Source organism: Toxorhynchites rutilus, chromosome 3 (genome assembly GCF_029784135.1).
Source record: "Toxorhynchites rutilus septentrionalis strain SRP chromosome 3, ASM2978413v1, whole genome shotgun sequence".
NCBI classification, from domain to species: Eukaryota; Metazoa; Arthropoda; class Insecta; order Diptera; family Culicidae; genus Toxorhynchites; species Toxorhynchites rutilus.
This window is the reverse complement of record NC_073746.1, coordinates 127,096,461-127,113,352: the sequence shown is the minus strand read 5'-3', so window position 1 is coordinate 127,113,352 and position 16,892 is coordinate 127,096,461. Positions and strand designations below refer to the sequence as shown.

Sequence of the window (16,892 nt, the reverse complement as noted above, 5' to 3'; positions counted from 1 at the left end):
CAACACACAAACTGATCAAGCAAACTCTGCAACCGATTGCAATCCTCAAGAGTTTTGATGGTTAGATGTAGTTTTAAGTCGTCTGCGTAGATCGATACACAGCCGGATGCTAGAATAAGCGATATATCGTTATAAAAGATCGCGAACAGCAGCGGTCCTAGATTGCTGCCTTGCGGAACTCCAGAAGAAACAGCAAACGGAGATGAGGTGTGAGACTGAAGTTTGACACGGAGCGTTCTTCCAGAAAGGTATGACCTCAACCAGTTGATGAATCCTTCAGAGGCACCAAGACGCGAAAGTTTTCTCAGTAGGATCCGGTGGTGAATTCGATCGAACGCGGCTTTTATGTCGGTGTAGATAGCATCAACCACGTTCCTCTAGGCGGTTGAAACAAAACGATGAAAACTCGAGAAGATTGGATCAATTCTCACTACCGACATTCTTCCAAAAATGGAAGTAAAAGTGACGAACCAGCCGAAATTCTTAACCTGTCCGTATTGCCTCCAGGTCCTCTACAGGGATTTAGTATACTCGGGAAGTGAAAAAAACCGCGAAACGGAAATGAAAAAGAAAACTAGTTTATTGTTCAAAAAATGACTTGTTTAACATTGATTATGAATCCCATCTATTAAATGAATTTCGAGGAGGCCTTCAAAATAATCGTCTATTCTTCTTCATGTGGAGGCGATCTGGCGTAGTGGTTAACATCCTTACTTCTCACGCCAATGATCACGAGTTCAATTCTCACTCCCGACATTCTTCGGAATGGAAGTTAAGTCGTGGTCCGAGTGATAAACCAGCCAAAAGTGTTGGAAGTCACCATAATACATAATTTTTTTAGAATCTGCTTTTCAATAACTCCTTCATTTAATTAAAAACGTTTCCTATGTTCAGAGTGTGACAAGTTCATTGTGAAATTTTTTTTTTCTTCTCTAATATGTTTTCATAATATTCTCCTGTAAATATCCTATCGGTTTAAAAGTAATCAATTAATAAAATTTCTCTGTGCCCCAAAAACTGATACCATAACCATCTTGGGTGATTTCCATCCATTCGTTTACTTCAGAGCCGGATTTTGCCCACTCTGTATTTTGTTGTCGCAGTTCAGGATTGTGACGATGAAACCAAATCTGATTCATAGTTACGATTCGACGGACGAATTTCACAAGGCATTCTGAAAATTATTTCACCGTGAACTGTTCTACAGGATATGTTTAGCAACGCTCAAGTTTTCAATAAAAATGTCGATATAGATGCAATTTCATTCAATCCAATCTCTGCACGGGTTGAAAAAGTTCGTTGCTTCGGGTTGATTCGTGAACAACTGTATATTTTATCCGAATAACTTTATTGAAGCTCGACGTTTATGTACTTCACGTTTACTGGTGAACATTCAATGTGAACGTGAACGTGTACAACATTCGATTCCCCACGATTTTCTGAGATGTTTGTTCGCAATGTTATCGTACAGTGAAATAATCGTACTATTCCACCACCTTTTCATGTTCGCGTTCACGGGATCTCTAAACCGCCCTTAATGAGGTCTATCTAGAAATTCCATTGCTCGGTTCGGTTCGGTTCATCATTTATTGATTATTTATTATAATATTGCACCGAAATGATGGATTAATTAAGGCTGACATCGACCAGCACAAACCGAAATTATCACCGCACATCAGTTTATCGTACGATGATGAGCCGCGAGGATCCGTTGAAGTCGGTTCTGTTATTGTGCAATGCGTTCGCTTACACTTCTGTTGAGTATGACAGCGTTCTCAGCCTTTACAGAAGATCCACACGGACGACTTTTTTCGTTCCGTTGAATGTCCTGCTGCACAGTGCGATGAATTGGTACTTCATGTTGTACAGTTTGTCAGTCATTCATACCAAGTTCGAATTCTACGGGAAAGTGTTGACGATTGGGTGGATAGTTGGCATTGAACTGTATTTCATATTAAATTACGCGGCGATATGGAATCAGCCTAACAACTCGGAGAAACTAGTGAAAGTTCTAAATGAACTGTTACAAGTTAGGGAAGATACTGTGAAACCTGACATTGTTTCCCACCAAACAAAATTATTATGACGACGGATCCATTCGTGGCTAGCATTGATCTTGGTGTACAAATGCTTGTTTACTTGTTATCTTCTGGCAGTACAAGGTTCAGAAGTTTCGTTGAAGATAGCATTGATGAACATTACCCTGCAGGCGTATGATCTCCCAAATGACGTCAGTGTGGTTCTGTTGAACAGTATTCTGTGGCTGATGTGGAAAAGCCTCATTGTTCTAACGTCATTTCAGGACGCATTATTAGAACACCAATGGAAGTTGATAGCAAGTTCTTACTTCAGAATTACTCCACTTAGCAGCATACTGATCGAAAGTTTAGCATTACCTGTGCTTTCATGCGTTCTCCTAACATCAATGAACGGATTTGCACAAGCTTTCCAACTGTTTCTATCTTTTAGCGATATATGGAACTCGAACAGCTTCTGGTACAGAAATGCGAACATGTTGACCTTCTTGTTGTGTTTAACGCCGTTCTTGGTCAAATTGTTCCTAACGGTACGGCAAACCGATCGGGTGCAGGATGAGGTAATCTGAATAAATGGAATAGTACAATTCTGTAAAGCTATATACATTTCCACAACAATTATGTTCGGAGAAAGTTTGATTTGAAATGTTTGATGGACAATAAGAATGTGGACGAAAATATGGGAGTTTTTATCTTAATGTTATCAGATCTCGGATAAACCACAGTCTACATCGTATGAAACAACCATCGATTTGCCAAGAACGATCAACAACATTTGTGAAAATAGGTTTAGTACTCCGTCTCAACGTAGTATTACTTGCGTCATTTTTATTAGTACTTAGTTGAGATTTCTATGCCAAATAACACACCTTGAATACATTCTGAGTGGAAAGATCTAGAATACGCGTGACCACAGTGCAAGTCGGAGAAATTTTCTTTGACGAAAAATTCCCCCGACCAGAACAGGAATCGAACCCGAACCCCCAGCATTTTAGGTGTGACGCTAACCACTCAGCCACGGGACAATACATATAACAATTGTTCTCAATCTTCCCATATCAACGCTCTCAGTATACCTGAATTAACGTAATTGAAAGTCGACTAACAGAAACAACTGAATAATTAATATCGTTGGCATCTCTATATGCATTATGGAAATTAATCCATCGCCAGCCACTCATTGATTAATAGCCTTCGAGGAATCATGATCTTCAGACTCTGTGTAACATTGAATTCATTCATTAATCGTAGGCTGTTGATCCGAGCGGAATTATGAACAGCGAGAAATCGTTGGCTTTTATTCTATCCCTCTGTAATTTACTATCCTTTACTTCCATCAAGTATGATAAGAACCTCAATCGATATAGATATATAAACAGCAAACGTACTTTTCTAGCCGTTAACGTTTTTGTAATCGTGACACTAAACGCGTTATTTCTGTGGGATCGTTATCGAACAGCAGTGGTTTGGTTCAATTCTTACGGTGTTATTCTTTACATCGTATGGATGGTCGAGGATGAAATTAGAATTGGCTTGAATTTCGCCATGATCCTTAACCATACCCACGTGACGAGCAAAATGTTAAAATTGTTCAACTCGTTAGACTCGCTTCAAAGTGAGGCAGCTACAACCCAACTAAATTGTGAGATGTTCAGACAGCTATGGAAGAGGATTTATTTGTGTCTTGTGATAAGTGTGATTTTTAAATTGATAACCGTTAGTGGTTACCACTTTTCGTCAGATACCGTGTATGGCGTGTACATCATTTTTGTGATTTTGGAACTGTGCAGTGAATTTCATTTCATTCTATTTAGCGGCATAGTGTGGTTATTGAAGACGAATTTAATCAACCTAAGAACATTGATGATCAAGTCTTCTCCGAATGAGTGGAACGGACATGCTAGGTTATATTTCAAAGTGGTTTCGTTGTTTCAATTGTTGATGGAATGTTTCATCCTGCCAATTATGTTTTATATAGTGATTGTGTTGCTGGAGGGATTAGCACAATTTTTTCTTCTGTTCCAGAAAATAACTGACCCTTGGATAACAGCCAAAGAGCTGTACATAGTTTGGCATATCCTACTATGGTTCGTACCTTCGGTGGTAAAATTTGTTATTTTGGCGTGGATGCTTGGGAGTACTGCAAATGAGGTATTGTGAAAAAGGCTAATCCAAAATATGCATGTCTAACAACAGATATCTGAAAATAGAATGATTGAGTTACCTGGCGTGGTGCGAACGGCATGTTTACTATTGATGTTCAAATTCAATGCTATGGGTGTGATGTCCACCTGTATCGTGATGTGTTTTTCTAAGATAATTTATATACGATTCTAGACAAGACTAATGGATTACTTTTAAGTGGCCAGCTATGTTTAGAGTACGAGATATTATTGGTACACAAATAATACCACGTGTTTTGAAATTCGATGGCGGGTCAGTTAGTCGGGCGATGATGAACCGCAAGGATCCTCTGGAGACGATCCTGTCTTTGTGCAACATATGCGCTTACAGTTCGGTTGAGTTCGACAGACGCCTGAACCATTACAGAGGTGCCAGGCAAAAGATCACTTTCGTACTGTTGAATACGTCAGTTCACTTGGCGATGAATGGATACCTCATATGGTACAGTTACATAACTTTGCACGATAGGTTCAATTTCTACGGTAAAGCCTTAACGCTTGGATGGATAATCGGTGTTGAACTGTATTTCGTGTTGGTTTACGCAGCGATTCTTAACCACTGGTATATGTCAAATAATTTGCTCAAGCTATTAAATGAGCTGTTGAGCATCCGGCAGGGAATAGACACTTTCTATCATTTTCCTGGCGAATCTAAACTAACACGACGAAAGATCAATTTGTGTATGGTATTAATTCTGATGTACAAAATGATGGTCATATGTTTCCTGTTGGCAGCACAAGGTTACATGGCTGGTTGGAGAAGAACCTTCCTGAACATTGCCTGGGAACTATACGATATTTATAGTGATATTTGTTTGGTACTCTTGAATAGTCTTCTGTGGTTGATAAGAAGGAATCTTGTCATTCTAAACTCAATGATGGATGCAACTGCAGACGAACAGTGGATTGCGGTAGTGGATTTATACTTCAGAACCGTTTCCCTGAATGGTGTGTTGGTCAAAAGTTTTGCAATGTCAGTGCTATCATGTATTTTGTTAACATTCCTGAACGGAGTGGTACACACATATCAGCTGTACCTAGTCTTAAGTGATACGTGGAATTCTCCCAATAACCGACAGAAAGGTTTGAACCTGGCGGCGTACGCCTTTTGGTTTTTTCCTTTAGTGCTGAAATCGGTGATTACATTATGGCAGGCTGGTGGTGTTTCGAACAAGGTAAACTGAATTATTGTTATTTTATAAGTATATCTCCCAATTGGATCGGCTAGTCAAATGCCAGAGAAAGGCCAACAAGGCATCCAGTTGCCACCGCCGTCTGCATTGTTTCCAGGTTAAAAGTGGCGTCAAAGTGCAGCGCATTTCAAGCTGGAAAGAATTTTCCAGCGATGAGAGCTTCGTTCTTCGGTGGAAAACTGAAAGTGAAAACTTGTTCCAAAAATTATGTTAATGCTGAGAGTTTATTCGACAATCCACTAAAATTCTCTTTTCATTGCTCTGTGAATCGGTTGAGCCCATCACTAATTGCAAGCATTCATCAGCTCTTGTACTACGGTGACAATGCGGTCATGTCTCATGTCGAATATTACACTCGCTGTGTAATTGGCGTGGCAATCAACACATCGAGCCGAGCCATGGTCAAGCAGGCGTAACCATAATGTTTTCGCCACATTATGTAGGGAAAAAATCGAGCTGGCCCATCATCGTCGGGAAAATCATTTTTCCGCTAGAATGCTATATGTGATTTAGTTTCGCGTTCCAGTCGCAAAGCTGTCTCCACCACGGATGACCAGGTTATTCTAACATAAATAGACATCTCAGAGAATTCCCGATTTTCTAATGCTTTGCGGTAGCCGAAACCCTATGTGGTGTGTTTTATGGGGTTGGTAGTCATCATCTGTGTCCCCGTCCCCGTAATATAAGGAAATTGGATTTCATTGGGACAACGACATGCCATACTCGTTATAGTACGGAGCTGATACCTGATACCAAGTATTTACCACAAATCTAATCATTCCAACAATAGTGCTTAAAAGTTTAAGTAAAAATAATGGATTTATTTTTCCCCAACCTAATATGTTATGTCACCTTGGGACCATCCTTCAAATGCCTAAAATCTATAATATTCTCGGTTTTCGATGTTCCTCATTTAACAGAACATTGACAGACAAATTGACTATACTAGGTTACAAAAAGGTCCACCATTCTCCGTTTTCTCCGAATTCCGTCCCAAGAATTTATCATCGGATTCCAAACTTAAAAAAAATTCTCCAAAAATCAAATATTTATCTATCACCTTCAGAAAACCTTCACTTATTAGACACAACCAGACGTCATTAAAGTAATAACTAATGAATGATTACGGAATTTGGAACGATGGCCTGTGATATATCTCAATGTTGTACAATAGATAGATGATAACTTTTACCTTAACAGATATCTATCATTCTATATTTTTCTATATTTATCATTCAGCCCTCGTGCATGTTATTCTGTCACCGAAGTATTTGATTGTGCTGGCATACGCATTATAGTTAATAATATGTCTAATGAAATCGTTTATCACACATTATAGCAGACTAGTTAATAGGTTATCTATATAATTCAAGCGACAGTCAAATACGTCCTGTTTGTCATAAATCGAGCAGGATATGAACTAAATGAGGGCGTATTGTGTCTTGATTATTCGATTAATTCGTTCCATTTCCACTTCGTAATGCGGACCTTTTATCTAATGTGTTTATATTAATAACATGCCTAATTGAATTTGTGTCCCAATCGAGGACAGTTTATCCTCGCGTTAACATTCCGTTATAGCCAAAGCGATGGGCTACGAGAAATCTTTGAAACTCATTTTATACCTCAACAATACACTATCTCTCACGTCCGTTGTGTTCGATGAACACCTCAACCGATATAGAAATATTGACAGAAAGCGACTCTTTCTCGCGATCAACGTCGCACTCAGTGTAACATTTCACGCGATGTATGTGTGGAGCTTTCTCCGGGACTCGGTATCGTGGATAACCCAGTACGGAAGAATTCTTACTGTTCTGTGGATAATTGACGACCAACTAAGCTATTGCTACCACTATACAATGATTGTAAATCAGTACTTTGTTTCGAACAAAATTCTAAAGCTTCTGAACTCATTATATTCGATTCAGAGTGTGACAATTTCAGTTTACCCTTATCGTGATAAAATGATGTATTTATGAAAAAGGATTAACATGTGGTTCGTGATAAGTGCGACGTACAAGGTAGTTTGTGTATGTGGTTATCACTTTTTAACGCTGTCAGACCTTTCGACAAGTACTACACTATACATAGGGTTTGTGGTTTTGGAAATGTTCAGAGACTTTTATTTCATTCTGTTTAATAGCATTGTATGGCTATTGAAAATAAATCTAGTGGGTCTTAAAACACTGATGAGCACCGCTACAGGAAATCGACTTTCAGAGTTAGCAAAGTTATATTTCGAGTTGTTACTGTTGTTTGAACTGCTGATGGAATGTTTTGCTTTGCCAATATTTTTCCTCATTCCTGTTGTGCTCCTGGAAGGCATAGCGCAAACATTCCTCACATTCCAGATGATTACCTCTTCGGGAATAGCCGCCAATAAAGAGGATGTGATTTCATATGTGCTGTGGTTGGCATCTTTGCTATTCAAATTTGTGCTTATGGCATGGATGTTTGGAAGTACAGTAAACGAGGTAAATTGAATTTTGTTTGTAAAAAAAAACTTCATTTCTCCTATCTGAGTGTGCGAAATATCGGTTTCTGCTTTCAAGAATATTGGTTACAGAATAATCGCAAACAATATTTCTAGCGTGTTCTCGTATGAGATATGCATGCTCTAAATACGACTTTTCTCTAGCTAAAAAAATATGGCGCAAGACATTGAAGACATTGAATGGAACTAATCCAATATAATCTGTTATTCTTATACAAGTAGCAGTCAATTTAGTAATTAGTTGTAGTCAACAATCGCATTAAAAATTACACAGCCGTCGATATAAATTACAAGCGGATATCGATACTTGTAGAAAGTCATTGGCAGGGCATTCGTGATTAGTTTACGGTTAGTTCACGAGTGCACAACATGAGTCTGATCAAACAATTTCGTCCGCTGTATGCCATGATGTGTATGTTGGGAATGTATTGTGTTTGGATCGACGAAAAAACTAAACTAGTAAAGTTTTGTTATTGCCTCTACAGCAATGCATTGCTATTTATTTGCGCATTAGTTATCATTAAAAACACGTGCCCAGGTTGTAGTTTCTCGACAGCCGTGAATTGTGCTGAAAAGCACACTGTATACACGGCAGAAATTCTGTTGGTTAATCAAACGCTCCTCGTCATGTTCATAATGAGAAACTATTACATGGTGCATGCAAAAGAGCATAAGCTGCTGCTTTTGAGAATGGGATATTTGTGTAATGTTTTTGATTTGAATGTTAAATTGCTTGGGAAAAGGTCTTGCGTTTTTCTGGCTGTCACCGTGATCCCAAAGCTTACATTCCTGGCTCTATTCCATATTTTAAAATCGAACCAGAATTTACTAGCGACGCTAGTTCTTGGGACGTTACTATTGAACACACTGGTGATCGTTATTTATATCATGGAATGTTCGGTTGTGTTGAATATACTCGGAAAGCTATTTGTGAAACTCGAAAATACCGAACTCGATGAGAATCTGTACTATCACTACAGCATGCTACTCCTCGAAACCGTTGATGTTATAAACGATTTCTATGGAATACCATTTCTGCTAGTGTGCACTCACCAGTTGTCTTGGATTACCGTGTGGCTGTATCGACACTGGGTTCCTGGGAAATTGATGCATTTCGATGGAACTATGCTGAGGGCTTGGAATCGTTTTGGAATGCTAGTGTCAGTTGTCATGACTTTGGATTTTTTATTCACGAGCAGTAAAACTATTTCCAAGGTTTGTATAATTGCGCATGTTATTCATAAGAAGTAATTGTGTTTCAACAATAACCGTGAAGATTCTTCTTCGACGATGGTAATAACTTTCGCAGAGAACTTTTGTCAATGTAGCGTTGTGTCATTTTTTATTTGTACTTGGTAGATATTTCTATGCCATTTAACACACCTTGGAGTCGAACACGATGCTTCCTTAAAAATATTTGATAAGAGTATTACTATCCATTATTACCTATACATATCTAATGGTTCTCGGATTTCCGTGAAAAGAGGTAGTTTTGTACCTTATTGCAAAATATTAGACCATTTTTTGTTTTAATAGCGTTCCCATTTCTATTTCAGAGTGGTCCGAAAAATAATCTTGTTTCCACTTTTTTCCCATCGGTTCAGTTGACTTTGAAAAATCATAACTCAAAACCATAAAAAACGCCTCTCTGATTTTTGGAGACTTTGGAACATTTCGTGTCAATTGATGGGTTTAATATAAAAGACTGCTATCGGAGTGCTCCTGTAGTGACCTATGCTGCCGTTCTACGCATAGTTGTTCCATGTTACTTTTTGACGATTTTCTTCATAAAACATTGTTTTATGTATAATCTTACGGAAAAACACAAGAAACATATAGTTTGTTCCCAGCTTAAAAAAACATCAAGCTCAATTGTCCGATGTTGATATTCTATTCATAACTGTCCCACCATGTATTTTTTGTAGATCCATATCGAATAAGTCGGTTCAAGCACAAGAATTTTATGTCACACTTTCAGCAGGGCTAATGCACTCCTTTCTGGTTTGGAAGAACGAACTAATTCTCAAAGAAAAAAGAAAAAGTTTAACAGAACACGTGTACACCTTGTTATTCTGCGAAGGTGTTGCAGATCACTCATTTCTTCATAAAACGGTGTTTCTATGCATAATCTTTCGGAAAAACACAAAAAATATTGTTTGTTCCCAGTATATCGAAAAACAACATCAAGTTCAATTGTCCCATGTTGATATTCTAGGCATAACAGTTCCACCATGATTTTTTAAACCCGTAATCAAGCTTGATTGATTCAGTGAGGGGATCTCATCACATTTCGTTAAACAATAGTATAGTGCTCATAAAAAATCCGGTATATTGCTAAATTGAAATGCTTAAAGCTTTTGGTAGACACATATGCGAGAAAACTTTGATTGCCTTTTTCTCAGTTGCTGATTTTGGAACATGGGACAACTATGCGTAGAACGGCAGTATGGGTGTTAGCTAAATCGTACTGAAAAATACACACATACATACATACATACAATCATTGAAGAATGAGCAGGAAAAATTGACCCAAAAATTTCAAAAAGTTACCCTATACAAAATGTTCACCACCTCGAAAAAATATCTTATGCCGAATTTCAGTTCAATCGGACTTGAGGGAGAGTGGCGCAAAGCGGTCAAAGTTTGAGTTTTTTTGAAAATCGAAATCACCCAAGGGGGGAGTAAAGGAAATCGGGTTTTTCGAAAAAAAAAATGTTGATGCCAAATATCTTAAAATTGCATGAAACGTCGAGATTTAGTGTCATCTCGAAAACATTTTTTTTTGTCAAAAATCGACATTCTGGGATTTTGTTTTTTTTCGGAGTACGAACCGAAAAGTATGGTTTTGGGTGCCAATAAAAATAGTTATCTCGATTTTTCATTCGGAACTTGCTACGAAATGTTGATTTGCACGATAATATACCCTATGCAAAATACAAGCTCATTCGGACTTCATTTACTGGTGTCGCAGACGTTAAAATTTTAGTTTTTTGAAAACCGAAAAATCACCGGAAATCGGGGTTTTTGAAAAAAAAAATTGATGCCAAATGAATTAAAATTGCACGACATGTCGATATTTACAGTTATCTAAAAACTGTTTTTGTCAAAAATCGATTTTTCATGCGTTTTTACGTTTTACGTTTTTAAAACCCTTTTTTTGACAAAAAAAAATCGAAATAACTGTAAATCTCGACGATTAATGTAATTTTAAGATGTTTGGCACCAAACTTATTTTTTTTGAAAACCTCGATTTTCGGTGATTTTTTTGTTTTTTAAAAAAAACTCAAATTTTAACGTTTGTGACACCAGCAAATGAAGTCCGGTTGACCTGATATTTTGCATAGGGTATATTATCATGCAAATCAACATTTCGTAGCAGACTCAGGGCCCTCAATTGACCATCTTTGTGTTGTTATAGAATAACTACGTTCACGCAACCATCATCAGCGATGGAAATCGATCCACGGTGGAACAAAGATCGATACATCCAAACAACTGCTCTGCTCTGCAAGAAACATCGGGCTGCTGTTCTATAAATAACTCAACAATGATCAATATCAACTGTCTCCGCTGTCCGGTCTGTTGAACAATGGATGAACAGAAAGAATACCCTTACGCCTAAATGGCTACTACTGTGTAATTTACCATAATGTAATGGAACAGAAAACTTAACGCCTAAATGGCTACTACTAACTACTGTGTAATTCACAATTCATAGAAACATAAACATATGTACATGTACACGATTAAACCCGGCTCTGTTACAGCTAAAATGCTAATGAGCCTAATAAATAAATAGGATAAAAAAAAAACATTTCGTAGCATGTTCCGAATGAAAAATCGAGATAACTATTTTTATTGGCACCCAAAACCATACTTTTCGTTTCGTACTCCAAAAAAAAAATTAAGTCCCAGAACGCCGATTTTTGCCAAAAAAAATTTTTTTTCGAGGTGATACTAGATCTCGACGTTTTACGCAATTTTGAAACATTTGGCATCAAATTTTTTTTCGAAAACCTCGATTTCCTTTACTGCCCCCTTGGATGATTTTTCGATATCTAAAAAACTCAAACTTTGACCACTTTGCGCCACTCTCCCTTAAGTCCGATTGAGCTGATATTTTGCGTAGAGTGTTTTTTCGAGGTGGTGATCATTTTTTATTGCGTGACGTGGGAACGGGGTAACTTTTCGAAATTCGAGATGACCATTTTCATTGGCACCTTTATGTATAATTTTTGGGGAGTTTTCAAAATGAGCACAATAAATTTCTCCTAAGTTAATGATGAAAAAAATCTTCTAATAGTCTGTTATACCACCAGGTACGCATTGGTATAAATAATCCGTGTCAAATTTTAGAGTGTTGCCAGTTCAATATTATTTCACGGCTGAAGTAAATCAGTTTTCAGCTCATCAGCCGAAAAATTCACAATTATCAGCATAAATCCGTCGGCAATCATTGGCGAGAGGTTCTATATAGTATATATATATATATATATATATATAAATATATATATATATATATATATATATATAAATATATATATATATATATATATATATATATATATATATAAATATATATATATATATATATATATATATATATATATATATATATATATATATATATATATATAATATATATATATATATATATATATATATATATATATAAATATATATATATATATATATATATATATATATATATATATATATATATATATATATATATATATATATATATATATATTCTGTACAAAATTTATGTTGTGAGGTTTGAATGCATGAAATTTAAAAATAAACCAAGACGAATAACAACGTTAAAGAACTTTGTCATACCTTTTTCAAATTTTGAGACGTCTTCCAACGTGCGTATTCTTGCTACTTTGTGCCGAGGGAGTGGTGCATTAACCATTTTCGATCGTACAATGTTTTGTGACGTTTTTATGCATATAAAATGTGAAACCATCGAAACTGAAGCATTCATCTTAAGTGCAGTTCTAATTTTCGAGCAGCTCATCGTTGTGATCGATTATTTTTTGACAATATGACGCTCATATCTCTCTGACAGTTTCTTTTCAGCCTGAATTTTTTTTTTAGTCATATTTTGTGGGGCTTTGAAGGAATATTGATATTTATCTTGCATTTTTCCTGATCCCCCATCCTGTCTTCCGGAAGGCAAACATTTGTTCGTGTTCTTGCTCACTTTGCTCTTTCTGCTCTCCCATATTAGATACTGTGAACTGAATGATAATAGTGATATAATGAATAAATCTTTTAATAATGGAATAAGCAAATCAAGTGCTCGTACCTTTTTAAATGGAATATTTACTAAGAAATGTTATTTAAAAATAATGTTCGATGTAATAAACGAACGAATTGAATGGAAAAAATATGCAGTTCTGCGTCAACAATGCGGTCGTGTCCATCCGGTATATTTTTACTTTTAATAGCTTCAACACGGTCTACAGTCAAATTTTATTGTTCCACAATTTTCGGTTCTCATAAAAAACAAATTCGGACTAATTAGTTATTGAATTTGTGATAGCGAATTTATTTCCAGAACAACTGAATTTCAAAACAATTCGGTTTTATTTGGTTTTTGTTGCTGAAGTTAAACAGAAATCTAGAACTTCTTAAAGGTCAAAACTAATACCAAAACGTAACTTTGTTGATTTTGTGGTAGTTATTCGATATCTGCGTGAAGTGACTCGCCCTGAATTATATCTAAAAACGTCTTGAACTGAACCATGATAATCCGTCAACACATACTTCAACGATGGTTCGTGCATTTTTGACGAATAACCGGATTCGTCAGGGGGTCACCAACGACCTAAATTCCACCCTTGAAGCGAACGACGTTTCGCAAGCACTGAACGAAACTAATCCCATATTTTCTGTTGTTCTGTTATTCTTATTCGAGTTGTAGTCACTTTAGTAATTAGTTGTACTCCGCAATTGCATTAAAAATTACGCAGCCATCAAAATAAATTACCAGCGAATATCGACCCTGTAAAAAGACATTGATATGGGCATATCGGACAGTTTTCTGTTAGTTCACGAGTGCACAACATGAGTTTAACCAAACAATTCCGGCCACTGTACGCCTCGATGTGTTTGTTAGGAATGCATTGTGTCTGGATCGGCGGAAGAACTAAACTAATAAAATTCGGCTATTGCATCTACAGCAATGCAATGCATAATATATTTGATTTGGATGTTCAGGCGTTCGGAAATAGAACTTGCGCTTATCTGGCTATCATTGTGATTCCAAAGCTTACGTTCCTGATTCCATTTCATATTTTAAAATCGAACCATGATTCAACAGCGACGCTGATTCTTGGCACTTTACTAGTGGACACACTGGTCATCGTCATTTATATTATGAAGAGTTCTGTTGTGTTGCATATTCTCGGAAAGCTTTTCGCGAGGTTCGAGAAGATGGATCTCGATGAGGACCTGTACTATCACTACGGCATGCTACTTCTTGAGACTGTTGATATGATAAACGATTTCTATGGAATACCATTCCTGCTAGTGTGTACCCAACAGCTGTCTTGGATTACCGTGTGGTTGTATCGACACTGGGTATTCCCCGAAGATATGATGCATTTCGATGGCACTATGTTGAGGGCTTGGAATCGTTTTGGAATGTTAGTGTCGGTTGTTATGACTTTGGCTTTTTTATTCACGGGCAGTAAAACCATTTCCAAGGTTTGTTAATTGACAGCGTCGTATTGAATAATGTTTCATTTGTACTCTATTTCTATGCCAAGTAACACGCCTTGATTGTGTTATGAGTGACACTAACTAGAATACGCGTGAAATCCTAAGAAATTTTCTTGATGAATTGAAAGCTCCTTTGATGAAAAATGTCTCAGGAAATCAATGATTTATTGATGAGTAATTTAAAAATTATATTTTCTCCCCTCAATTTACAGGCAAACGAGACGGCTCTTTGTACGAGACATTTTGATGACTACTCGATGAAGAACAAGAAGGTTGCGAAACAAATCAATAAATTTTTGCTGAAGAATTTGCACCAAAAGAAAAAGTTCTCCGCATACGGATTTTTCGACATCGATAACAGCGTGATTTACACGGTGAGATTTTTCAGTTTTTTTAAGAAATGTCATAATGCCACATTATTATTAGAATATTTACATTTCCTACGCGAATGTTTGGTTATTCTTGATTCTGCTTTGTACAATACTAATACTGAAAAAGATGGAGATCGAACAATCATTTATTTTGATTCTTGTATTGATACAAATATTGTCAGCTTCTATCACTAGTTTGATCAATCCTCATAATGCAATTATGATCAAAGTGCACATGAATATGTACTGCTCTAACAAAAACTTTTTCTCGCTTATCTCTTACAGGTGTTCAGTTCTATCATTACCTATCTTGTGATACTGATACAATTTAAACAACTCGAGAATGATTTGACCCAGAGCGAGAGAAACGAAACGAGTGCGAGCAATTTATAAAAGAAATTATGCTATCAATGCGTGTTGTTCCTGCCCATTGCACTATTATTTCACATTTATGATCCCGTTGATAAAGATACAAATTACAAAAAGATAACATGCCATGTTGGTAGCGAAGAAAGATAGCAAAATTTGAAAAATTTTACTGTAGTTCGCTCCAACCCACCTGTTTCATTTAAATAGTGACAACAATCGATTGCCACTTACTGCAATCCATGTACAAATAAAGCTAGAAACACAAAACAAATTAAAGCTTGCACTCACCGTATCTATAATATTGGTTGCCCCCAAAGCTCTATTGACGTAGAATCGACGCCATTTTTTGTACTCAGCTTTGATTACGTTGCACTTTCGCTTCCAGTATTTTCCTTCGAGGAGGATTGCCTATTGAACGGGACGAACAAAGCAGGAAGAAAATGTGCGATAGGGATTTGAAGTCATTATTTAACATTGAGAGTATACAATGAGGTGCTTGCTTACCTGAGGTGAGGTATGTACGTCTACGTCTAGTGGAGATGCAAACTGACAGACTAGAGTTTTCCTTTTCATGATAACTGTAATAGAAAAAAAAATCAAGATGAACGTCAAATTTATAATTTTTTGAATAGGGCAAAAAAGCACAATAAAATGTATAGTATATAAATTATTAAATCACTGGGGTTCACCTTCGGGTTGAAGTCTCATATAAATAAATGCGGAACTGGTTTGATTATTTTGATTTTCATCGAACTATTTTAAACAATTTTTTTAAACATACATTTACCTTTTCTCTGTAACCATAACATAACAAATTAATACAACAATAGAATAGTGGGAACGATGGTCAATACTTGGAATAATATCAAACACGTTTCGACTAACAATAAAAAACCCTTGCTAGCTGTTAAAAAGTATAGAGGTGAGAGTATAGCATAATTATAGGAATTTGCATTGAAATAGCGTCATTCAAAAAGTAGGGTTGATACTCTGTTATTAGCGTACCTCTTTTGGAACGACCCTCGAATTAATGATAGAATTATATTATTGGATCAATTGCAAAAAAAATTACCATGTATTAAATTTCGAGCTCCACAAAAAAAAAAATGAATCATGTAATAGAATTGTCCACAAAACTCATTTTCCACAGGTCATTCATCATTCAAAAATATTGAAGAAGAATTCCTTATCAGGTTCAATAAATGTTATCTTTAATTGCACTGCCTTGTATGCTTTTGAACGCCAGTAGTTAGAGACCGCAATGGGATTCGGTATATTACCATACGCGGCGAACTGTCGCTTCGGCGAGTCATAATAATCATGGCCCAATCGCTGTCGTATCTTTTATATCACGGCGACTGCTTTCATGTAGTTTTTTGACGCAGAACTACGTCTTTCAGGAAGGGTGCCAAATCAGAAAACAGTTACGTTTTTATGAAATAAAGTTAACGTTAATAACCATTTTCACGGTGAACGAAATTCTCGTGATTTGCATACTAATCGAATCGGAA

General features: G+C 36.5%; 1 protein-coding gene across 2 annotated transcripts in view; it reads right to left on the bottom strand.

Annotated features, from left to right (window-relative positions):
- Nucleotides 1–16,892, bottom strand: part of LOC129776991 (MLX-interacting protein) — a 133,141-nt gene that overhangs the window by 49,375 nt on the left and 66,874 nt on the right. For both annotated transcript variants that reach the window (XM_055783000.1, XM_055783001.1), the window contains 2 exons: nucleotides 15,886–15,959; nucleotides 15,670–15,789 (listed from right to left, as the gene is read on the bottom strand). In XM_055783000.1, coding sequence (XP_055638975.1) covers nucleotides 15,670–15,789; nucleotides 15,886–15,959 — 194 coding nt within the window. The remainder of the gene's footprint in view (nucleotides 1–15,669; nucleotides 15,790–15,885; nucleotides 15,960–16,892) is intronic.